We start from the raw sequence: 23,823 nt of genomic DNA on the forward strand, positions 1-23,823 counted from the left end.
GCATTGATGCTACAGAAGAGCTTTAAATTTGAAACCTGACTATGTGAGAGCTTGGGTAAATTTAGGTGTTGCTCACAGTAATAGAGCTGATTACGAGAACGCAGCCAAGTTCTACTTGAGAAGTCTCAAGTTATGTCCAAGAAATAATAGTGTATGGCTTTATTTGAGTTTTGATTTTAGCTGTCTGAAGAGAAAGGACCTGGTTGAAAAGTGTGAGTACAGAAATGTAGATCTTTTCAAGTCTGATTTCCAATTTTAATATATAGACAGTATGTGATGGATTGAACATATTGTCATTCAGCCTTAGTCAATATATTTGAGATGCAACACAATAATACTGTACTACACCGATGATTTGTCGTATTTACCACAAAAGAATCCATTCAATGAAAATCAACAATAATAAATATTTATTATTATCGTAAGTTATTGAATGGCAAATTGATAGACTGTTATTGAGCATGGGATTCTCTTCAAGATGAGAATATTCATCATATCTTTTGAATCATCTTAATTGATAATTGATAATATTTCTTAATAGATGTGTTCGTCTAGACTCATGAGAGAATAATTATGGCAGTCGTTATCCTTTCAGTTACATAAGGACAGAACAACAGAACAAGAAGTTGAATCTGTCGTTCCCATCACCGGTTCGCGCCAACCGAATGTTCGTGTAATGGGCAATCAATGCAAGTCGTAAATTTATTCGCGCCACAAAAATTTACTGGCTAGCAACTTACACTTCATTTTTTTAAAAACTAGAAAAAAACGCCTCCACAGAAGCTTTTTTAGTCTCTTCTTAGTATCTTTTCTACTATCACCAAAACAATACGGAGGAAAAAGACACAATCCTTTTTGCAACATCTTATTTTTTTCTTAATAATAACACAATACAACAAGTTCAAGATGGGCTCAGGAGGTTCAACAGGATACGTTGGAGAAAGAGAACCACCTCTCCATCCTTTATATCAAGTACCTAAAGGAAATAGTAACCCTATTGTAACACAACTAGGAACCTTCCAAAAGACATTTTGCGAAATGTATGATAAGGAAGGAGGAGGTAAAAACTATGAAAAGATAAGTCAGCGTAATCAGGCAAATAATCAGAATATTCTTGCTTCCAGGAAATTGTGGGTTGGTTGTTCGCCAACGCCCGACCTTGAGAGTCTTATTATTGCTGTTACAGACTTGAGAGATAGATATTATGAAAAAGTTCTTTCTCAAAAGAGTTTGACTGATATGGTACGTTTCTTAATAATACTGTTTCTAACTTTATGTCCTATTGTTGAAATCACCAACAACAACAAAACATGTTGTTCCTTTATTAAACTATTCCCTAATAGAAAAACTCCTTGGGTAAGGAATTAAAATTGGCCAACATGGAATGGAAAATGTTCTTTGAGACTCTAAGAGCTTCAATTACTAATTCTAGTAGATTGAAGGTAAATATTGATGGAGCAACAGATCAATGTAAAATCCTCCTCGAGTTAACAGCAAACAAGCTCAAGGCAGACATTGCTCTTAAACTTACCAGAGTCGGAGAAAAGAAGGAAAATGATAAGAGTGCAAACTATTGGACACAAATCTTCCACTCTTTCATTTATCCACTTTATGGATTTTACTTGTTAAAGACAGAATCAACACCAACAGAAAAGATTGATCAACTTGAACGTGATTTGAAAGTTGTGAAGGAAAAGTATCAACACTTCCTTCATAGAAGAGAAAAGCTAAGCAACCTGAAGAAGGGTGTAGGTGCTGTTTCTAAGTCTTCAGATGACTCTGCTTCTAAGGCAGAATTACTCCGCAAACAAAATAGCGAGTTGGAGAAACGTAAGAAGGAAATTGAAAGTTTGATCTATCCAGCCAATCAAGTATCCAAGTACTTGATTTTGGTCAAGAAGAAGCTAATCAAGAGTAAGGCCATCAATGAAAAGGAACATGAAAACTTTAATGTTGTTACCAATTCACTCAGATTTGACTCCATCCACAAGATTGAACACGGAAAGAATTTGAAAGAATATGATCAAGAAGTTATTCAATTTATCAAGGCCAAGTTTGTTGACTCTGCTCATATTGGGGGTAAATCAAAACCACAAGAAGATCCAAAGCCACCAGTTGCTGCAAAGGCTGGTTCTGTTACTGACATGTCCTCTGCTGCAAAACCTGGTAAGGAAGAACTCAATAGTGTATTTGAAAAGTTAGACAAGTGGAACTATGATGCTTTCAAGATTAATGAACTTTCTAATGGACATCCACTTTTCTTTACATCCTATGCTATTTTCCTCAAGTATGACTTGTTGAATAAGTTCAACATTAATGAAAAGGTGTTGATTAGCTTTTTACGAGAGGTTGAGGCTGGATATCGCCCAGTTCCATATCACAATAATATGCACGCTACTGATGTCACTCAGTGTATGCACTATATTATCAGTAAGGGAGGTCTGTCTCAGTTCATGACTGATGAAGATATTCTTGCTTCTCTCCTTTCCTGTATAGTTCACGACTACCAACATCCAGGTCTTAATAACAACTTCCAAATGAATTCCCACTCCTATCTTTCCATACTCTATAACGACAGATCTGTACTAGAAAACCACCACGTAGCCGAAGCATTTGAATTGATGCGAAACAAGGACTTTGATATTTTCCAAACATTATCAGAAGAACAATATAAGGACGTAAGAGAAACAATGATTCAAATGATTTTGGCAACAGACATGGCTCTCCATGCCACAATATTAGGTAGATTCAAAACAAGAATAGAGTCCGAGTCAGAAGGTGCAGAAATTGATTTCTCGTCTAAGGAAGATGTAAGATTGGCATTGCAAATTGCCATCAAGATTGCTGACGTAAGCAATCCAGCTAGGCCATTAAAGTTGTATCTCAAATGGGGTAAACGAATTGAAGAAGAATTCTATGCACAAGGTGACAAGGAAAGAGAGCTAGGAATTACAATGTCTCCATTCATGGATAGAAATAAGCCAAGCTTGAATGGTCTCCAATCTGCCTTTATTAACTATATCGTTTCTCCAATGATGAAGAGCTATTGTAGACTGCTTCCAAAGATGAACTTTACTATGGAACATATCCAAACCAATCTAGAATATTGGAAGGAGAACAAGACTGTAAACTTGTTGGATATTCAAGATTAATTGTACAAAGAATAAAAACCGCCATCACTGTAACAATTAATTTGGTGTTTTTTCCTTAAGGAAAAAAGCAAAATGCATTATGGCAGGCATCTATTTAAGAAGAAATAAATAGTAATCAGGGTCCAAGTTTTATCCTCACAATATCATTGGAGAAGCAGAATTCTAATTAGTGTTGTTATAAAAGGACCATCATCATGTTTAAACAAGTTTAACTTCATTCCTAATCAACCAGTAACCATGTGCTTGTGGAGCTGTAAAGTGTGATTGTGGGAAAAAAATATTTTTCAATTTTAGGGATTTAATTGGTTTTGAAAAAATGCCTTCCCTTCATGATGAAACAAAGAGTGAATCACAAGTCATCATTACCGAAGATCAAATTCACAAGTGGACATTTTCCAAACTGTGCACTAAGTTCTCCCAATCAACACTCCCATGGAATCCTTTCAATAATCTACTACAAGAGAAAGTTCCCTTCTCAAATTCCTTCAAATCATCCAAGACAATCTATGGCTCTGGTAATTGTTCATCGAGACCAACTGATTTTTATCTTCCATTCGATGTAAAAATTTCACTGATTAGTAATTTGATGATTGTTGCAGATAGGGAAAATTTTGCAATCAAGTTTTTTGATTTGAACACAAAGGAATCGAAGGCTGTTTACAAGCTTGTTGATCAAAAAGAGAATATGAATGCATTGTGTTTGGAATATTGTCGGTTTACCAACAAGGAATTTCTATACGTTAGTTTTGAATCAAAAATTGAAAAGTATAACCTCAAAGAGTTAGTGGAATATTCTATTGTAAACTTTCCAATAATTAGTTTTGGAAGAAAGAAGCAGAAACCAAATGTTACAACTATACCACCATCAATTAAGGAAATATCACCACTATGGACCCTTACAACTCCTCAATTTCCACTTTGTATGGTCGTTAGGTATGGAAAATATGAGAATTTATTGTATGTTGCTTCTGCTGGTATACCAATCATTAGTTGTACAACTGGGAAGGTGGTCCAGTATTGTTTAGAGCGCCATGGTGATGATAGAAAAGAAAATGTTATTGATTTACCATATGGGATTGATTTGATTGAAGAGGAGGGAAAAGCTTGTAGATTAGCCATTTCAGATAACTCAAAGAAAAGAGTAGCAATTTTGGAGGAAGATTCAAATTCCAAAGTGTGGAAATTCATCAAATATATTAAGGATGAACAAAATGAGGATGATGGATTCCTAGGAGCTGTTGGGTTGATACACGACAAGCTTAATGGGCAAATTATATGCTTGGATCAAGAAAGTTGCCGAATCAAAGTTTACAATAAGGACGGAAACAAATTAATCAAGGTTGTATTCCCACAACAAATTCAAGGACTCAATTTTTCCTTTCAGCCCAGATCATTGGATTTGGATTATCGTACTGGAATTTTATATGTGGCAGATACGTTTAATCATATCGTGCGATTATTCAAATAAAAACTTTGGAATTATAAGTTTAACATATTGGTGTTTCGTTAATAATGATTTATTTAAACAGATAACCATTCAAAATCCAAGCTTTCACTACCTCCCATAACAATGGATGGGAAAACAGGTAAATCAATATTTGTGATACTTGTAGATGTTCCCTTGGTTACATTGGTAAATGATAGCACTCTCTTATCACAATCTAGTTCCATAATGATTTCATCATTCACAGCAAATGGGAATGAACTTGAAGTATATTTGGTTGGTTCCCATTTGTAAGAATTTGCTGACATCATGTAACAACCATGACTATCGTATGGACTTACAAAGTCATCGAATATTTCATTCTCAACTCTGTCCTTCAAAGCTACACCTACGCCCAACCAGAAAGAGAATTTCTGAACCTTGATTTGCCACTTGTATTTTCCAGTTGAAAGTTCAGTCTTGTTGTAACACTTGATATAGGCATATTGACTGGTATTACCATCAATTTTAACTTTTTGTGAATTGATTTTGGAGACTGTAAATTCATCATCTCTGAAAAGGAATTCAGTGGTACTATCAAATTCCTTGATACCATACTCTTTGAAACAATCTAATGAATTGCATTTCACCAAACCATATTTCATTTTCTTTTCAATTTCTACCATTTTACTCATAGCTTCCAATCTATTGCTTAAATCGTGCAATGTCCAATCAGTGATAAATCTCAACATTGCAACGGTGGAAACTATTACCCCATTGACTTCTGTATTATCGAAAATATACAATATTTGTTCCGGACTCAACTTGTCAATCAATAATTTTCTAGACTCTTCATTACTATCAATTTCATTAAAGAATCTCTTGATTGAGAAGACTGATCTATTTACAATTTGTCGATCATAGGTATCTGCATTCTGAGAGATTGCTCTATTATAAATTACAAAAAAGTACTTGATAGCATCGAAAGGTTTCATTTGCTTGATTAAAAACTTGGCAATCTTCTTTTTAATTGTTTCAAATCCCGAATATTCTACAATGATCATCAATACACCATGAATATCATCACTTGGACAGTTAAATGAATTGTTTTGATAATAGTCAAGAATGTATTTCAAATATTCCTCCTTTTCTTTTCCAATTTCAACTACTATATCTTTACTTTTACCAAAACTTTCCATCAAAATGGGAGCATCCTGCAAAACAGCCTGTCTATTCACCTTGTACTTTTTCTTGCTGGTACTCAATTCAATAGAACAGTCAGATCTTTCAAAGGCCTTCTTACGTGTAAAAGATAGACCCTCATTTCCTCCCAATTTATTAAAAGCATTTGTCAACCAACTGAACATTTTTCGGAGGTACTACTAACAGTAACAACTATTTTTGTGATGAAATGTTCTTCTTGTTCGCGTGATGATGCTTTTTGCACGATCAATTTTTTTTTAAAAATAAATATTGCAATCAAATAGCAAGTTCATGCCAACAACACTTATTGTGTTTTGTAAAGCAGTTCCTTCATAGAGTGAATATAATAATATTTAAACAAAGTTGTTGCTGTGAATAATTCCAGTATGAATTGTTGAATAAATTAAGTTACTCACGACTCATTTGACTATTGAAACAAAGGAATGATTAAGTACTCCCTTTTTTTAATATCAAAACAGGTCAGACATGACACACTCTTCACTATCAAAATAAACAGTGGAATATCACTAATTTTCCATCTGATGGTCCAATGAGATAACTTTCTTTCTAATAATGACTTCTTTGCATCATAATCTATTCAATCTGAATTTCTTAGAAAATGTTGATAAATAAGCATTTAACTATAATGTTACAACAGCTTAATAAAAATTGATAAATAGTTTAGTTGCATATTTATAATGACACCAATATATTTCAAATTTTGTAATGATTCGAATGAAAGAACTCAAAGTCTCCTGCTTCGTTGATAACATTCTTTTATGGTAACATCTCTCTCCATACAAAACACCTTTCCTCAATCAAACCCTTTCAAGGATTTTCCACTCCCTCCAAAGTCTCTCCATGATTACGTCCCATCAAAGACCATCAATTATAAAATATTTCATTGCCAACTCTCTAACTCCTCACTCTCCCTCACTTTTGAATACAAAGTATTGAATCAAACAAGCGTTCTTCAATCCAAACCATTACATCAATGATCATTAAAAAATGTACAAACCAAACAATAGCCAACAACCTTTGGGATTTGAGGTTGACAATCAGAGCAAGCTAAGAAACGAAGATGAACAAGAACGAATCAAAACATTTTTAAATAATCGTTTGAATGAAAGTTTTGATGGTCATGGATTGTTTAATAGAAATTTTGATACTCCGTCACCATTTACAAGAGAACAACCTCATCATCATCAGGGAAGTGCATTGACATCCTTGTTGAAGCATCAATTGAAACAATCAACAATGGAGACAAGGCCTACTACAATGAATGAAATTCTAAAGATGGTCATGATGGCAGGTCCTCTTCCCTCATCCACTCTTGGATTACAACAGCAGAAGGATTCGGTAATGATTGATAAGTTGGGAAGTTATGCTGGCATGATTAATACTCAATCATCACACGATCCACAAGTTATTTCAGATTTCAATGATCTGAAATCTAGAAGCCAAGTGTTGGAGAGGGAAATGAAACAAATTACTGAAATGTCATCGAGTCAAGATAGATGTTCTCTTAAAGAATCTGTGCTTTCTGTATTGTATCAAATAATAGATGAAGTACTTTCGGATACAACCTCCTCTTTGCCACTCTGTTGGTCAACGAGCAATTCTAACAAGGGTGAAAGTGCTGAACAACTCATCAAGACACTCAGTCTTAAATGGAAGAATGACTATCAACAATATTCCTCTAATAATTCCATGCAACAACATCTTTACCAATATCTTTCCAAACATAGTTTTTTAACGAATCAAGAACTGATAGATTTAATGGTCAATAGCCACAACCTGTTGGATACTGATAGCAGTATCAAAACATCTGATTCTCAAACCCTGAACAACAGCACATCCCAAAACATTCTCCAAATGGAAACCACCAACATGACAACAGAAGAGGAAATTTATTCCCTCTTTCCTTCCGCTGAGGATTTTGATATGGTATTCAAATCGTTGGGAGAGTCTAGCAATGCTCCATTGATTATTTCACTTGATAATTCCATGGATGATATTAAGATCACTAGCTCTGCTGGTGACTCAGTTGCCTCCTCAAGGTCGAATAATTCATCTCCACTTGGAACTCCTAATAACATTACTACTGACACAATTGCAAACAACAATAGTCCTCCTTCCTTCGAAAATCCTTCCTCCACCAAACAACTAATTGTAAAAAAGACATCTCCAACAAGCTCCAAAACCACCTCCAAATCATCCAATGTAGATAAGAATCAACTCTTTGGTTCCTTCCTGTTAAAAACCAGTTCTAGTTTTGATACAACCAAGATTTCAAAGACTAGAAAATCTTCGAAAAGTGCTCCAGCCCAACTTGTTGATAAACAAAAACTAGAAGTAGATTTTAGTCGAGGTTTTCTCAATTGGAACTGGAAAGAGCAACCAAAACGATCCAACCATCACGAACCAGAAATTATGTAAATTATTAAATTATTAAATAAATTTAATTTGTTTTACAATGTTATCATTATTATAAAATTATTCAACACATTATTAATCAAGCTTCAACCAACAAATGTTTCTCCTTCAACAAATATTTTTTGCTCATCTCTTGAAACCTTCTTAGATGAACACCTGACTTCGGTAGTTTATCTTCCGACACTCCCTTTGTTGCATTAATTGATCATCTTTTTTTACATCGGAATAAAATATTTTATTTTATAATTTTAAAAAAAATTCATTATCCAACAACTAACGATGAGTTACGCCAACAGAGAACTTATTAAATCAATTGTTGATTTCTTATCAAAGGAAACCACTGAAGGCACTCAAGTTGCTGCCCAAATGCTCCGTGATACATATCAAATTCCTTCCGAAGGAGCTAATACTATTAATTTGGAACAAGTTTGGAGATCAGGTTGCCAACAATTAAATATTGTTGATAATTCTAGTGATGAAAAGTTCAAAGCTTTCATGAAGCAATTGGATTCTATGGGATATTTCAAGAATACTACAGCAACCGATACATATGAAATGCGTTATGAAAAGGCTAAACATAAATTCCAAGAAAAGATGAAGGCACACCAACAACAACAAGTAACACCATCCGTCGATGTTGAAAAGGCTGAAAAGGCAAAGGAAGAAGGAAATGAAAAATTAAAGAACAAGGACTTTGATGGAGCTGTTGAATGTTACAAGGAAGCTATGAAGTTCAATCCAGAAAATCACATTTATCCAAGTAATATGGCTGCTGCCTACATTAGTTTGAATCAATATGAAAAGGCATTGAAATGTGCTGAACAATCCATCAAATTGAATGATAAATATGTCAAGGCCTATCAAAGACTTGCTCAAGCTCAAGCTAAATTGAATAAGAAGAAGGAAGCTATTGCTACCTATGAAAAGCTCATTGAATTGAATCCAGAAGCTGAAGTTGAATATAGAGCCAAGATTGAACAACTCTCTGCACCTGCTACTGCTGCCAGTAATCCATTTGCTGGGCTTGGTGGAATGGGTGGAGCTAATCCATTGGGTGGCCTTGGTGGTCTCGGTGGTCTTGGTGGATTGGGTGACATGTTAAATAATCCACAATTCATGCAAATGGCCATGAATATGATGCAACAACCAGGTATGCAAGAAATGATGGGTAACATGATGAGAAATATGGGTGGTGCAGGCGGTCTTGCAAACATGTTTGGTGGTATGGATGGTCAATCAGGTGTGCCAAACTTTGATGAACAACAAAAAGTTGTCATGAATCAAATTTTGGAAGATCCAGAAGTTCAACAAAGTGACAAGCTCACTAGAATTTTCACTGCTGCTCGTGATGATCCACAAACTCTCGTGCAACATATGAGTGATCCAGAAGTTTCTGCTTTTATGCAAAAGTATGCCACTAAAATGTTCGGTGGAAATAATCCATTCTCATCAATGTTTGGAGGTGGTCCAAGAGATGATAATGATAAGCATGACGATAGTAATATGTACGCATAAATTGATAATAAATTTTGTAATAACAACAAATTAGGAAAATTAGATTTATTTCTTTTTGATTTCTAAATGTCATTTAAAATTTAGCTCTTTTATTAAGGCTTTTCAGGCTCAACAACGACTTCCTTTTGTGTGAAAATAATTCTTAGTCTAACTTTCAGTGCTGTATTGGTGCACTTGTCTAGTTCCTTATAGAATGAGGTCAAAAATTGTTGTCGTGAAGGTGGAGAGGTAGAATAGAGAATGTGGAATAAATGTTGGAAAAAGTAGAGAATTTGTTCTAACATTTCATCTTCAGATATGTCACCATCATTTTGTTTGAATAACGAAGTTGCAACAGTAGAATACTTTCTCTTCTTGGCAAGAATAATTTCAGGACAAACATCCCATTCAATAGTCAAAAATAAAAGTACTAATTCTTGGAAAGAGGATTCCAAAAGAATCTTCATTTCCTTGTCTTGAGCAGGACCAGAGTCAGAATTTGTCCACTTGTCACTGTGCAATTTTGGAATGAATGGGGCAAGTAATCTACAGACCATGTAGAATTGTTCCCTTGTCTCCAATTTAGAGGTTTGTGATTTTCTGGCTTTGGCAAGGAATTTTCTCAAACTAATAAATGATTCGTGACCTGAAGAGTACAGGAATGTCTGCAAGATACACAAGAGGCATTCAGATGGAGTTTTCACAACTTTTCCCATTTCGTGAGTATTTTCTAAGTCATTTACAAGAAGTGGATGAGGATTAGCATGCAAGAAATGCATGAGAATGGCAAAGAGACAATCTGAAACTGATGGGGAGGTAGGAGTTGAGTAATTTGGAAGAGAGGCCAAGAACAAGCCAGTGGTATAGGAGCATTTGAAGAGTTGGTGTGGTGGACAGACTGATGTGTTCTGGATGAGACAATCCACGAGTTTGGAAATAATTTCTTGGAGAGTTAATGGCAAACACATTACTTCAATAATTCCAGCATTCAAACGCAATTCGAATGTATTGGAAAATTCATAGAAAATATGTTTTGGATTAATGTAGGTATGATTGGCTCTGGGTTCCTGAATTGTTGGCAATACTTCAGAAATATTGGTAATCAAAGTTAAAAAGTAATGAAGATCAAATGTTTGGTCTATATAGGTCTTTCCTGTCTTTTTGATAAAGTTTGAATCGTCCACAGAAATTCCAAAGTGTGATTTGGCAACTGCAGAAAAGCTTGCATCCATATCAGATAACAGATACTTTTCATTCTTGCAAATAATGGTAAAGAGCATTTCCTTAATTTCAATTGGCAAATCAACATAGTAAAGTAGTAATTCCTTCACAAATGTCATTGGATAATCGTGGTAGGCAAATAATCCACCATACTTATCCAATATTTGACGTAAAAAGTCAAACAAATTCAATTCGCATAAACGTCTACAAATTAAATCAAGTATTGGAATCATTCTCAAGCAAATATTATTGTAATAGGATGGATTAGCATTCAAAAAATCATCTGTTTTCATTGCACCAAATCCTTCTGGATATTGGGAGTGATACTTGTGGTGAGCAGTGAAATTATCATTTACATCAAACAAGTTAGGATTGCGATTAAGATCCAAGAATAAGTCAACTCTCTTGGAAAATTGATTATCAGTAATAATGAGGAGAAGAATATTATGGGCATACTTGTGTTCGATAGCCTTCTTTTCAGTTGAATCCTCTGTTGGCTTGTTTGATAGATTAGGATCTTCATTTTTAGCTCTATCAATGAGTGCAAGACAAACAGTTTCCAAAGGTAAAAATTCAAATTCCCAAATCAATTTAGTCAAAGTACTTGAGACTTGCTTAACTTTGACGAATATGGATTCATCTTGATCTCCTGATTCATTCTCTTCAGATAAAAATTCATCAAGTACATGGTTAATCATCTTGTAAACACTATCCACCAACAATCTTGGAGGAAGTAACATTGGTATCCATTTCTTCCAGAAAGCAACTTTTTCCTTACTAAATTCTTTCTCAAATACTCTGCTCCAAATAGCGCATAATAAATAATTAGAGTGTGGAATATTCTCAAGGTTTTTCATGGTGCTAACCTTATCTCGTTTATCCCAAAAGCTATCACAAAGGTTCTCTACCTTTTTGAGAATCTCTTTTGGATCTTCTGGTTTTTTAGGATCGTTTTTCTGTTGTGCTACTGTTGATGGAGCTTCTGTTTCAGTAATCTTGATATTCTCAAATGATGTTTTAATAAAGTCTGGGTAGAGTCTTGTCTTGGATGTTAGTTTTCCAAACTCTTCGACTGTTTTTCCACAAACACTCACCAAACGTTGCAATACCTTCTTAGATTTGTCAAGATTAGTTAATTTGATTGGAGACAATTTGAAAACCTTCATACAAGCACTTATTAAGGTTCTTTTGAAGGTTTCAGAAATTTTCTCTGGAGGTAATTTAGAGGCATTCTTATCGAAAAAGTGTACAACACGTTTAGAATCTGTAATCAAGTACAACATGGCCTTGATACAAAAGTTTTCAAGTAATAAATAGAGACGGTGATGGTTATTTTCCAAGGTAGTATTACCAATGGCTAGATAAATTTCAATGTACAAGTGGAAGAAAATGTCTCCACCAAAGTATCTCAAATATCTCATCAATCTAAAGTTGATAATTTCCAAAAATACATAATTACAATGATTACTACGAGTCTTTCCTTCGAGAAGATCTTTGAAATTATTGACAGCAAATGGCAAACAGTACAGAGTTCTGGAGAGGGTTTCTACAATAGCAGGAGGAATGTAAGCTTCTGTAAAATTATCTGTTGTTGTTGGTTGAGAGTTGCCACCATCAGTTTTTGGTTGTGGGGGCGTAAGATTTTTCAGGCTATCACACAAGCTATCAAAGAGTCTGTGTCTGGCATGAACAGACAATACAAGAATCATATTTACACTGAGAGGAACAATTTTTCCTTCAAATGGATAGAACAATTCGATCTTGCCTGAATCATTAGGAATAGTTTTGATAGATTCGACCAGATCTGGCTTTTTCAAAAAATCAATTAAAAAGTCTGAACTTGGTTTGGTAAAGTATGAGGAAAGTAAGAATAATCTCTTCAACCCAATTTCATCGAGATTGTAAAGATTTTTACCGTAGGTATTTCTCCACTCTTCAAATTCCTTAATGTGGGCCTGATCATCCTTGTTAAGACGTCTTAGGAGAATGTAAGAATAGTGAGTATTGATCAATTCTTCCTCACTTGGGCGCCACTTAGTATAATTCTTATCTTTCAATTCTTGTACGAGCTTGATGAATTCTCTTTCGCACAATGGATCATCAAAGAAACGTTTAGCTTCCAATACAGGATGTACTTGGAGGAGGAGCCAAATAATGAAATGATCTTTCATATGATCTCCATATAATTCTACGCATTTTCTAATGCTTAACAACTGATAACTTGCTTCAACAGTTGGATCTTTTGAAATGTTAATAAAATTACCCTTATGATGGAGAGTGGTTGAATCTGATAATTCATCTTCTCCAAATAATACTATTCTCATATTTAGCATTACTTTACGAGTAATGAAAGCGTACATTTGATTTGCCAATAAAATCCATTTTCCAATTATTCCCTTAGATACATCAGTAAAGATATTCTCTGCAGCTGGATACATGTCCTTTTCATCGAGTAATTGAAGAACTCTGAGCACAACAGCTTCATGAAGCATTTCTTTGGTAAAATTTGTTTTACACTTTTCCAATTCTTCTTGATTTTTCTTTTCGGTATTGTATTGAAATTTCTTATCCAGAGCAGGAATTACTTCGAATGCATCACAACAAATATGTTGCGAGAGGGCACTGGATAATCTTTGAACTTTTCTAATCCATTCAGTAGAACCTCTCTTTGGTGTAAAGAGTCCAAACTTGAAATTGATATCATTCTTAGAAGAGCTTCCATTATATTGCATTGCATGTGAATAGTCACACACAGGAAGATGTTGCAAAAATACGATTGATCTGGCATTTTCACAACACATGCTAAGCATCTTTCTGAGCTTTTGGGTCTTGACCTTTAAATCTTGAATAATGGAAAGTGGAAATTGAGTGGCAACATGTTTGGTTGTTAGGGAGTGCACTAAATTCATGAGCTTGTAGAATGGCATCATACTGGCAACTCTATAAACAAGGTCATTTACAATATGCTTCAATTCTTCATCTCTTCCATTACAACTTCTATGATTAGTGCTGAGGAACATGATCATGACTCGAAAAACTACAACAAGAGTTTCCAAAATCAAGTGTTCATCACTTTTTCTAGAGGCTGATTGAGTTGCAAATTTAATACTATAAGTGCAAATACTCTTGAACATGTTGTTGATGAATGAGAGATACCTCTTGCAAATTTCAATGTCATAGTCAGATTTCACAGTCTTTGGCATTTCTGACATTATTTTCACCAATTCTGTAATGACAAAGTAAGCAGAACAGCTCACAGTTCCTATACATTCATGAGTTATACAATCATGTAAAAAATCAAATACAGTATCAACTTCATTTGGCTGCACAGTGTTATTAGGATTAAACTCGTAAGGTGAATTTCTAAATCCATTAACAAAAACATCCTGCATTTCATCATACTCGTAAGAATCCACTTTTTCATTCATTTTGGTAAATGTTGCAATTGATGAAAAATGTCCAGGTTGTTCCTTGATTGACTTGAAGAAGAGGGAAAGAAATGGTGGTAAAAAGCTTTTAAAGTCCACTTGTTCTTGTCTTAAAAATTCCAAGAGACAAGTATTGGCTGTTGGTTTTGTTACGCTATTAGGTCCTAGAAGAAGAGAGGATTTTGGTATTGGTCCAAAAAGTACTTGATCCGGAAAATCAAGAATCAAACCACTACTTTTTATCAAGTATATGAGGAAGGGAGAAATAATACTTCTCTTATACGTTGTGGTTACCATTTCATCACCGGGTGTATTCCAATTCGTAGAATATTCATCCACAACATCAAGTGATGTAACTCTCAACCTCTTTTGTTCTGATGACTTGATATAATTTGGAAAACCAGTAGAATCATCCTTTCCACCTCCATTATTATCATCCGAAAAATTTGAGTGATGACTACCACCATTGGTGAGGGATGATGATGGTAACATTTTTTTATGTGTTGCTGATTTAAAATTATTGCATTTAAAAGTTGTTTATTATATATTTGATTTTATTATTGTATTGTTGGTATGGTGGTAAAGTTTTGATTTTATCTTGAATGAAATGAATGTGATTTTAAAATTAGGAATAAGAGAAATTCAAATTATTGTTCTCTATGAGTTTAACAAATTTCCCGCCAAAATCAAGTACAACAGAGGAAAACTACATCAAACAACACGTAAAAAAATGTTCAGCAACAACGTAGAGCAACCACCACCAACAGCCAGAAGTGCCATGCCTGGAAGTAGGGCTACTACAAGAGGAGGCGCTCGAGGTGTTTCCTTTAGGGAACAAGGACACGGAAGTGAGGAAATCGAAGTGATGGTACAAACATTGAACAAACATTTAAAGATGAATCTTACATTGGTATCTTTTGATGAATTGTCAAGTTCAAAGCCAAGTAGATTATTGGAAGTTTTGAATTCTTTGGTTGGATATTTATCTCCTGAATATAAAGCTGATATTTCTAAGGAATCTCCGGAAGTAACGTTCCAAAGAATTAGTCAATTTTTAGTAGTAATATTGGGCATGAAAAATTTGAGACAAGAAAATCAGTAAGTTTCTTTTGATTAGTATCCTTAATTAATCGTAATTATGAATTGTTGCTGCCAATAATAATTTATAAAAGAAATGAACTTGCCCAAGGAATGGTAAATGGAGATAGAAAGACTCTCTACCCAATTCTTTTCAGTATCTGTTCTAAAATTGAAGATATGCAAAAGAGAGTTTATTTGGCCAAATATATGGTGGAAATTAAGGTACCAGATGAATTTTTAATGGATCAAGAAGTTAGCTCTGTCTTTCAACAATACAAACAACTTATTCAAACTTTTAAAACAACTCACCAACAGACAACTGCTCTAAGAGATTCTACCCAAGATCCAGAACAGATCAAACAACGTATTCTTAAAATGGAACGTGACAAGGAACAATTAAAAGTTAAAAGTGAAGAATTGACTAAAAAGATGAGAGAATTATCTGTAGGTTTTTTAAATATCAATTTCCAGATAATTTATTTTCATAATAGAATGATTCTGAAGCATTTATTGAGCTAACAAGTAAATTAAATAAGGAACAAGATGAAAGATTTTCATTGGAAAAAAGTCAACAAGATCAGCTCCATAAGTTGAGAGAAAGTGAAGATAAATTAGCTGTAGTACAAAAAGCATTACAAGAAACAGAGGAAGATATTGGAAATGGTGATGTGGATGGACTAATTGAAGGATTAGAAGAAACTGTTTCCAAGTACAGAGAGGATACCCAAACCAAGTTCCCATTGGAACTTCAAGAAAAACAATACAAGATTGATATTTTAAAGAAGGTATCAAATATGAGCTCAATGACTGATGCCCTTCTTTCAGTGGATAGTGATATTAGAAGATTGAAGGAAGAAATTACCACTCTTCAAGACGAATTATCTCAAAAAACAGAAAATCAACAAAATAAGGACGATAACAGACTCACATCAATGGTTAAAGTTGTACAGAAAAAGAAGCAAGATATGGAAAAAAGGCTTCAAACCAATCAAAAGGAATTGAGCAAAGTTCAACAAAAAATCAAAAAAGTTGAAGAAGACTTGAAACAATACGAAGGCCAAAAGATACCTACACCAGAAGAATTTGAAGCTTTGAAACATGAAGTAATGTCAAAAGCAAACGTTGCTAAAAAGATGAAGGCAGAACTCAGTGAATTGAAGAAGGAAAATCTTGTTTTGAGAAGAACTGAGGATATTTTGAAATCAAAGGATGAAAAGGTGGAAGGTTTCTTACGAAAACTGGAACAAGAAAAGGGTATTCAAGGTTTTAGACAAATTCAAAAAGAAATTATTGACACTTCACAAACAAAGAACGAGATTGATAAGGAGAAGGGAGAAACTCTTGAAGAAATTTCCAAGATTGTACAGGAACTTAACGAAAAGATAAATGCTCAAAAAGAACGTCTCAAACAACCAGTCAAGCAACTCAAGATTTTGCGTGAAGAACACCAAGTTGTAGAAAATGAATTCAATGATAAGAAGGCAGTGTATGATAACATCAAGTTGGGACAAGAAAGTGAAGTCAGCAAGTTAAAAACAGATATTAAGGAATTACAGGATGAAATTGATAGACAACAAAGTCTTTACTATTTACTTCAAAGTCAAAGCTGCTTGAACAATGCAATCAAGTCAAGACTGGAAGATGAAAAGGAATATTTGGATTCAAAGAATTCTGGCAAGCGATTCAGTTTGGAATATCAATCCTATACCTCATACTTGAAGGGTAAGATTGATAAACTCGAACAATTGAGTAAAGAATTGAGAGAAAAACAAAAGTACATTAAGGAAACCCACGATCCAAACATGAGACAAATTGAACAATTTAGCAATTTGAGAAAGCTGTTAGAATTGAAACTGAAGCTTAATAGAGAAGGTATCACAAACAGTAATAATTTGAGACAAGCCTTTGGTAAATCTGACGCATTCTCTCAACAACAAGGTGTTGACAGATTGGTTTTGTAAAGTGTATAAAATTTATTGTAATATTTTTTAATCTATTCCATTTACAAATGAAGTACATAAAGAAGAGAAATTATAGTAGCAGTGAAATATATTCAAAAGTTTAATCAAATTTAATACCTTGAGCCAATGGTAAAGTGTTACCATAATTGACTGTGGCAGTAGATCTTCTCATGTATTGCTTCCAAGAATCAGAACCACTTTCACGACCACCGCCTGTAGCCTTTTCACCACCAAAAGCACCTCCAATTTCAGCACCATTTGTTGGAATATTAACATTGACAATACCACAATCAGAACCATTTGGACCAAGCCATTGGAACATGTTAGATTGACTCTTTGTGAATACACTACTGCTCAAACCTTGTTCAACAGAATTATTAATATGAATAGCTTCATCGAGAGTCTTGAATTTCATAACATAAACAATTGGAACAAAGGTTTCATGTTGAACAACTGGAGCATCATAGGCAATTTCAATAATTGTTGGTTCAACATAATTTCCAGGTCTATCGAGAACATTACCACCATAGAGAATCTTTCCTCCTTGTTGTTTAGCTTGTTCAATAGCTTTCTTATATTGTTGAACTGCATTCTTTGTGTGCAAAGGTCCACACAAGAAACCAGATTCCTTAATTGGATCACCAATCTTGACATTGGAATAACCCTTCTTTAACTTGGAAATGAATTGATCATAGACATTTTCTTGAATAATAAGACGACGAGTAGTGGTACAACGTTGACCAGCAGTACCAACACAAGCAAACAAGACACTTCTGAAAGCAATTTCAAGATCAGCATCTTCACAAACAATGATAGCATTATTACCACCCAATTCCAATAAAGATTTACCCCATCTATCATCAACAACTTCTCTGACCTTCTTACCAATTTGAGTACTTCCAGTAAAACTGACTAATCCAATTCTCTTATCAGCAGAAATAGCTTGACCAATATCAGATCCACCAGTCATAATTGTACAAATAGCAGGATCTAACTTGTTATCCTTCAAAACTTGTTGAATAATTTTACCAGTTGCAATTGTTGATAATGAAGTTGTTGGAGCACCTTTCCAAACCATAGTATTACCACAAATTAAAGCAAGAGCAGCATTCCATCCATAAACAGCAACAGGGAAATTGAATGCAGTAATTGCACCAACAGTTCCGATAGGATTCCACAATTCATACATGGCATGGTTTGGTCTTTCACTTGGCATAACTTGACCATTGATCATTCTAGATAAACCAGTTGCAAAATCACAAATATCAACAAATTCTTGAACTTCACCAACACCTTCTGGTAAAATCTTACCCATTTCCAAACTAACCAATTTACCCAAATCATTAATATTTTCACGGAGAGCAACACCAATTTGTCTAACAATTTCTCCTCTGTATGGAGCAGGCTTATTACGCCATTCAATTTCTGCCTTCTTGGTCAATTTCATAGCTTGTTCATATTCGGTAATGGTTGGACCAACAGAAGTAGAAATGACTCTATTATCTGATGGTGAAATAGATTGGAAAACTTCACCTGATCCTTTCCATTCTCCTCCAATACAAATACCTGGATTACCTTCTTCAACGAGACCTAATCTTGGCAAAAAATCATATTCGGAGAAGGAATATTTTGATGATGAAAAACGCACTTGTTTACTGATAAGATTTTTCACCAAGGAATTGGCGGCTGATGATGATTTCTTAGAGATGATTTGTCTTTGCATTTTTTCAAGTGTTGTAATCTAGAGGTCTTGGGTAAAAGGAGAGCGTTGATTTTTTCGCACCATCTGTGATATTGTAAAAATAGGTGGATGTTTCAATTTAATAGCTTTGTTTTTGAGGGTTCTGTTTTTGTTTGAAGACAAGAATTGCATTTTAATAAATTGAATATATTTCAAGAGATGGATTAGTGGTTGTAAATTTATTTAAATAAGCAGAGGAAATAAATTCAACAGTCGGCTAATTGAAATTCAACAAAAAAGTTCAAAATAAGGGATTCGTTATTTGGGATTATTTAAGATATTCTATACCACGTTGAAGCATGTTGTTTCTTTTTAGCTTGATATTCATCTTCAAGATTAGTATTGTAGATTTGATCGAAAATTTCAAAAGCCTTAATATCTTGATTGAGAAGATCTGAAACCGATTGATTAGTGTACGTTTTAAATCTAGACCGAAGTTCCAAATATCTATCCAAATCTTCCTCTTGAATAGCTAAACTAGAAAGGGTTAGGAATGGATACGAATTGGTTGGATCAACACTCATAGCCTTCTCCAGTATAGTTGTAATTTCTTCTTGTGGTCTCCCCATTTTGTGAAGAAGGACAGCTTTCATGTTAAGTAGTGTACACATGTCAGATTTTCTCTCTGGCTCAATTTCAAAACATTTCTCAATATCTTTCATTGCCATAAAAGTATCATACATTGAAAATGCTTCTGCTCTGTCCTTATAAATTTGATAATAATCAGGGAAGATTTCCAAACATTTTGAAAATTGAACAAATGCCTCTTGGAAATTTCCAGAAATCATGTGCAACACACCAAGTGTCTTGGTACTGTTAACCTTGATAAAAAATTCATCGCTAGGATTGCACAATGTGAGAGCCTTGTGAAAACATGAAATTCCCTCTTGCGTCAATTCTCTATTCCCAAACACATTAAATCCTTTCAAATAGCCTATGTTACAATAGGCATATATAAATGAAGGGTCCAATGAATAGGATTCTTCAAAAATTCCAGTCATTGCTTCATTATCTGTACAATCACAAAAGAACATTAATACACCCTCCAAACATTTTTGATGGGCTCTACAGTGTCTCCAATGTTTGTCCAAAAATGCATGTGATAATGCAAACATGTCCTTGTTAATATTATTGAGCATGTTTTCCAAATTTTTAATCTGTCTTCCATTGTAAAGTAATCCAAATTCTGCAAACTTGATACATCCAATTTTTTGGTCTGTTTGTCTATACAGTTCCAAAATGTGATAGTAAAACTTTTCCAAAAGAGGATTTTTCCTATACGATGATTCATAGTATCCAATACTAGAAATCAAATGTTGTCTGTAAATGTTCTGTATGGCATCTTTAATGTCATCGAACGATGTTTGATCTTTTTCAATTATTTCTCTCATAATTTCCAATGCATGATAGAAAGATTCGTATCTTTGTGTATCCATGTTAACACCACATGTTGCATGTTGATGTGGTGTACTACTGTGATGCATTCTTTTTACTTTTTTCAATTGAGGCTCTCCACATTCAGAGTTGTTGCATGTTGATGAGGTGAGGTGTTGCCTTGATTGTAAAAAGTCTAAATATTGATCATGGTAATATTCATGTGCAAATTCTATAACTTCCGTTAATCCCCATGCCTTCAAGTTTTGCCAATCCTCTTGATTTGGTAATACAGAGCATGTTGTTGTATTTTCTTCAGTGCTAGATATGTGTTGTTGTGATGATGGCCCCACAATTCCATTCAAAATACAATCAATAGCCATGATGGCCATATCTTTACTCGTCGACTGCAACAAATTCATTACATAAAACTTTTCGCACAGAGAAGAACATGTGGCAAAATCTACCTCTGTCAAATTTTGCATTGATTTGGATAGACGATTCCGATTTGTAAATAATGGATTGCCATTTCTACCTGTAATATTTTCACTACCATCAAACAGTGATACTGTTGTTGGTATTGTTGTTTGTTCTTGTGTTGGTTGGGAATGTGTTTCAGCCTCGTTTTCCCGTTGTTGCTGCTCATGATAGTCCTGCTGATGTTGCATAGTTTATAAAGGTTGAATGGTTTTAGTGCGAGCAGTAATTCAATTTTTTTTTAATGTTGTGATTATTAAGAGATAGAAAGTTAGTGTATGAGAAACATTGACATCTCCAGTGTAAACAGCACTCAATCCATATTAAGATTGTATTTTACCGAAAGTGAGCAACAAGTTGGAATTATCCGCTGTAGATTAAAGACAAATAACAAATCACTTTGATTGAGATTTAGCCTCAGGGGTGAAAGTTTGCTTGAATATAGTTCATTGAACAACATGTTTGGGTTTATTGGAGTTTAAGGTGCTGAATGACAACATTGAGGCAACGTTTACAAAATCTTTCTTGCATTAATATTCTTTCATTTTTATATGAGCATTTTTTTGTATTTACTAGTTTTCAGAATTCTTCTATGATTCCTTTACAGTTAGTTGAGATAAAGAATAATTCGATTAGCATTATTATTGGTTAAGAATGGAAAATTATTATTCTCCAACTGGCCAAGGAAAGACTACTTTAATTTTGGAGGGAAATTTGATTAGATACCACAAATAAAAATGAGCAACTTGCCAAGAAGAATCATCAAGGTAAGATTGTCAAGTTTTGATGAACCGGAAGTTATTAATAACAACCATTTTGTTGATGATCAAATTATTTTATTGTTGTATTAATGTTTATAATATTGATTGTTGTTGGATGATGTATTTATTATTATTAAATGATGATTTTTCTCATCCGGCTATGTTGGTTCGAAAATGATTAATAACAATATTAATATTGATTTAATAATTATTTTGTATGAATAGGAAACTCAAAAACTGATGTCTGAGCCAAGTAAGTTTTAATGTTTAAATAAGAGTTGCTAACTACGTTATAACAAGTTACGGGCATCACTGCTACACCAACAGAAGAAAATATGCGTTACTTTTCAGTTTCCATTGAAGGACCACCACAAACTCCATATGAAGGTTTGTTTTTTAACCATCATACAATATTTAATACATTTTGTACCATTGGATGCTGTATTATTTAATTAAACTGTATTATTTAATTCAAAATATATTATCGGATTTGAAAATTTATGAAATATAATAGGAGGTATTTTCAAATTGGAATTGTTCCTTCCTGATGATTATCCAATGGCTCCACCAAAAGTAAGATTCTTAACGAAAATCTATCACCCAAATATTGATAAATTGGGAAGAATTTGTTTGGACATTCTCAAAGATAAGTGGTCACCTGCATTGCAAATCAGAACTCTCTTGTTGAGTATTCAAGCCTTACTTTCTGCTCCAAATCCAGACGATCCATGTAAGTATTTTTGACACTTCCTAAAATGTAATTATTTCAATTAATATTAAAATAGTGGCAAATGATGTTGCTGAAGAATGGAAGAAGGATCAAAATACTGCATTGAATACTGCAAAGGAATGGACTATTAGATATGCCAAGTAAATCTCGTTATCATGTGCTCAGTAATATGGTTGCATGCAAACACAACAACAGAAATAAAACTTAATTTATAATCTTTACAATTAATTATCATCACTTTTCAATAACTTTGAGTTCTTATGAACATTTCATTTAGACAGACTCAGTTTGAGCCATTTCATTGTTTCGTGAGAGTGAAAATACCTTTGGTCCCGAAAGGTTTCTTCTGTACATGTATTTCAATGCCAATTGAATACATGCTAAAAACAATCCAATTCCATTAGGAATATAAATGGCAGAATTTGAAATTAAATATCCATATAAAAGCCAAGTGAAACTGCAACCAGCACTGGCAGCAGCAAGGAGAAGTTGAATTGATTCGGAATTTTGCTTTTCCAGAACTTGTTTAATAGTAACAAGAGGACTTCCAAACATGATAACACTTCCAATGGCAGAGATTGCACCCAAATAGCTCACAACCTTATGTGAAGGAGCAATAAACAATACGAAACTCAATGATAAAATATAAATTACAAGACCAATTGAACATTTTGAAATAAATTCCTCCTTCTTATCAGTAATTCTATAATACAACCAATTATAATAGCAAGCTGCAATAAATCCAACCATATTGGTAATGACCAAAATCATATCCTCGATTATTACTCCATATGTTACCCACAATAATGCACTAATACACATTGCAAGATACGGAAAAGGTGTAATATTAGACAAGTCAATGCTTGATTCTCCTAATTCTGTTGTTTTTCCTTGTTTTTGTTTCAGGGCACTAGTCAACAATCTATAAGGAGAGTAAAATACAAAGATTGCCAATCCTGTTCCAATCCATCCAATAATATTAATCAGTGCACTCATTTCCAATAATTATAATTATGATGATCTAATTTTCTCTCCTTCCAAAAGGCTGTTTTAATGTAATTTGTAGATGATGATACAATCGGAAGGAATTTTTTTATGATTTGTTTTTTTAAAATTGGAAAATTAATTGATAGAACAACTCATCAATTTTAACCTTTAAGTTCTGATTTATTAATTTTATGTTTAATAACAATTATTAATAATAATTTCAAGATACTTGTAATTACAGTAATTCTCCTCCTCTTTTGTCAATTATCTGTAATGAGAACAAAAAGAAGATCAATGGAACATTTGGCCAAGTTCATTCTCTTCTTCTTGTTCGTAGGGATGATGATTGTGGATG

The 23,823-nt window shown here is 33.8% G+C and overlaps 12 protein-coding genes across 12 annotated transcripts in view; 7 read left to right on the forward strand and 5 right to left on the reverse strand.

Annotated features, from left to right (window-relative positions):
- Positions 1-259, forward strand: part of NAEGRDRAFT_64046 (Peroxin 5 (Pex5), putative) — a gene marked incomplete at both ends in the record, with an annotated part of 1,573 nt that extends 1,314 nt beyond the window's left edge. Inside the window, one exon of the mRNA XM_002680761.1 lies at positions 66-259. Within this exon, the coding sequence (XP_002680807.1) occupies positions 66-259 (194 nt within the window). The remainder of the gene's footprint in view (positions 1-65) is intronic.
- Positions 260-774: 515 nt separating this feature from the next.
- Positions 775-3,183, forward strand: NAEGRDRAFT_78645 (uncharacterized protein). The gene is made up of 2 exons (XM_002680762.1): positions 775-1,242; positions 1,344-3,183. The coding sequence occupies exons 1-2, from the start codon at positions 907-909 to the stop codon at positions 3,150-3,152; spliced, it is 2,145 nt and encodes a 714-aa protein (XP_002680808.1). The 5' UTR covers positions 775-906; the 3' UTR covers positions 3,153-3,183.
- A 285-nt stretch (positions 3,184-3,468) lies between these two features.
- Positions 3,469-4,620, forward strand: NAEGRDRAFT_64048 (uncharacterized protein; the record flags this gene model as incomplete). Its single annotated transcript, XM_002680763.1, has 1 exon — positions 3,469-4,620. One exon carries the CDS (start codon positions 3,469-3,471, stop codon positions 4,618-4,620), a length of 1,152 nt encoding a protein of 383 aa, XP_002680809.1.
- Positions 4,621-4,673: 53 nt separating this feature from the next.
- NAEGRDRAFT_64049 (uncharacterized protein) lies at positions 4,674-5,942 on the reverse strand (the record flags this gene model as incomplete). The annotated part of the gene is made up of 1 exon (XM_002680928.1): positions 4,674-5,942. One exon carries the CDS (start codon positions 5,940-5,942, stop codon positions 4,674-4,676), a length of 1,269 nt encoding a protein of 422 aa, XP_002680974.1.
- An 844-nt stretch (positions 5,943-6,786) lies between these two features.
- NAEGRDRAFT_57183 (uncharacterized protein) lies at positions 6,787-8,235 on the forward strand (the record flags this gene model as incomplete). Its single annotated transcript, XM_002680764.1, has 1 exon — positions 6,787-8,235. One exon carries the CDS (start codon positions 6,787-6,789, stop codon positions 8,215-8,217), a length of 1,431 nt encoding a protein of 476 aa, XP_002680810.1. The 3' UTR covers positions 8,218-8,235.
- A 246-nt stretch (positions 8,236-8,481) lies between these two features.
- On the forward strand, positions 8,482-9,764 carry NAEGRDRAFT_57184 (TPR domain-containing protein). Its single transcript, XM_002680765.1, has one exon. The coding sequence runs from the start codon at positions 8,494-8,496 to the stop codon at positions 9,727-9,729; it is 1,236 nt and encodes a 411-aa protein (XP_002680811.1). The 5' UTR covers positions 8,482-8,493; the 3' UTR covers positions 9,730-9,764.
- Positions 9,765-9,821: 57 nt separating this feature from the next.
- NAEGRDRAFT_64052 (uncharacterized protein) lies at positions 9,822-14,849 on the reverse strand (the record flags this gene model as incomplete). The annotated part of the gene is made up of 1 exon (XM_002680929.1): positions 9,822-14,849. The coding sequence occupies one exon, from the start codon at positions 14,847-14,849 to the stop codon at positions 9,822-9,824; it is 5,028 nt and encodes a 1,675-aa protein (XP_002680975.1).
- Positions 14,850-15,087: 238 nt separating this feature from the next.
- On the forward strand, positions 15,088-17,398 carry NAEGRDRAFT_64053 (uncharacterized protein; the record flags this gene model as incomplete). Its single annotated transcript, XM_002680766.1, has 3 exons — positions 15,088-15,455; positions 15,530-15,881; positions 17,297-17,398. 3 exons carry the CDS (start codon positions 15,088-15,090, stop codon positions 17,396-17,398), a joined length of 822 nt encoding a protein of 273 aa, XP_002680812.1.
- Positions 17,399-17,474: 76 nt separating this feature from the next.
- NAEGRDRAFT_35633 (aldehyde dehydrogenase) lies at positions 17,475-19,125 on the reverse strand. The gene has a single exon (XM_002680930.1). The coding sequence runs from the start codon at positions 19,119-19,121 to the stop codon at positions 17,499-17,501; it is 1,623 nt and encodes a 540-aa protein (XP_002680976.1). The 5' UTR covers positions 19,122-19,125; the 3' UTR covers positions 17,475-17,498.
- Positions 19,126-19,411: 286 nt separating this feature from the next.
- NAEGRDRAFT_46811 (uncharacterized protein) lies at positions 19,412-21,181 on the reverse strand (the record flags this gene model as incomplete). The annotated part of the gene is made up of 1 exon (XM_002680931.1): positions 19,412-21,181. One exon carries the CDS (start codon positions 21,179-21,181, stop codon positions 19,412-19,414), a length of 1,770 nt encoding a protein of 589 aa, XP_002680977.1.
- A 544-nt stretch (positions 21,182-21,725) lies between these two features.
- NAEGRDRAFT_82996 (uncharacterized protein) lies at positions 21,726-22,701 on the forward strand. Its single transcript, XM_002680767.1, has 5 exons — positions 21,726-21,757; positions 21,977-22,004; positions 22,052-22,138; positions 22,266-22,481; positions 22,537-22,701. Exons 1-5 carry the CDS (start codon positions 21,728-21,730, stop codon positions 22,623-22,625), a joined length of 450 nt encoding a protein of 149 aa, XP_002680813.1. The 5' UTR covers positions 21,726-21,727; the 3' UTR covers positions 22,626-22,701.
- A 131-nt stretch (positions 22,702-22,832) lies between these two features.
- On the reverse strand, positions 22,833-23,339 carry NAEGRDRAFT_3736 (uncharacterized protein; the record flags this gene model as incomplete). Its single annotated transcript, XM_002680932.1, has 1 exon — positions 22,833-23,339. A coding segment is annotated over one exon (507 nt), but the record flags the coding sequence as incomplete, so codon positions are not given.
- Between the last annotated feature and the right edge of the window lie 484 nt (positions 23,340-23,823).

The sequence above is a fragment of the Naegleria gruberi genome (genome assembly GCF_000004985.1).
Source record: "Naegleria gruberi genomic scaffold NAEGRscaffold_8, whole genome shotgun sequence".
In the NCBI taxonomy this organism is placed as follows: domain Eukaryota; phylum Heterolobosea; class Eutetramitea; order Acrasida; family Naegleriidae; genus Naegleria; species Naegleria gruberi.

Bases quoted from the DNA above. Each gene is read 5' to 3' on its own strand.
- NAEGRDRAFT_57184 (XM_002680765.1), top strand. From the start codon at position 8,494: ATGAGTTACGCCAACAGAGAACTTATTAAATCAATTGTTGATTTCTTA.
- NAEGRDRAFT_82996 (XM_002680767.1), top strand. From the start codon at position 21,728: ATGAGCAACTTGCCAAGAAGAATCATCAAG. The intron at 22,139-22,265 runs GTTTGTTTTTTA...GAAATATAATAG, and splicing joins ACCACAAACTCCATATGAAG to GAGGTATTTTCAAATTGGAA. The intron at 22,482-22,536 runs GTAAGTATTTTT...ATATTAAAATAG, and splicing joins TCCAAATCCAGACGATCCAT to TGGCAAATGATGTTGCTGAA.
- NAEGRDRAFT_35633 (XM_002680930.1), bottom strand. From the start codon at position 19,121: ATGCAAAGACAAATCATCTCTAAGAAATCATCATCAGCCGCCAATTCC.
- NAEGRDRAFT_78645 (XM_002680762.1), top strand. From the start codon at position 907: ATGGGCTCAGGAGGTTCAACAGGATACGTTGGAGAAAGAGAACCACCT. The intron at 1,243-1,343 runs GTACGTTTCTTA...ATTCCCTAATAG, and splicing joins AAAAGAGTTTGACTGATATG to AAAAACTCCTTGGGTAAGGA.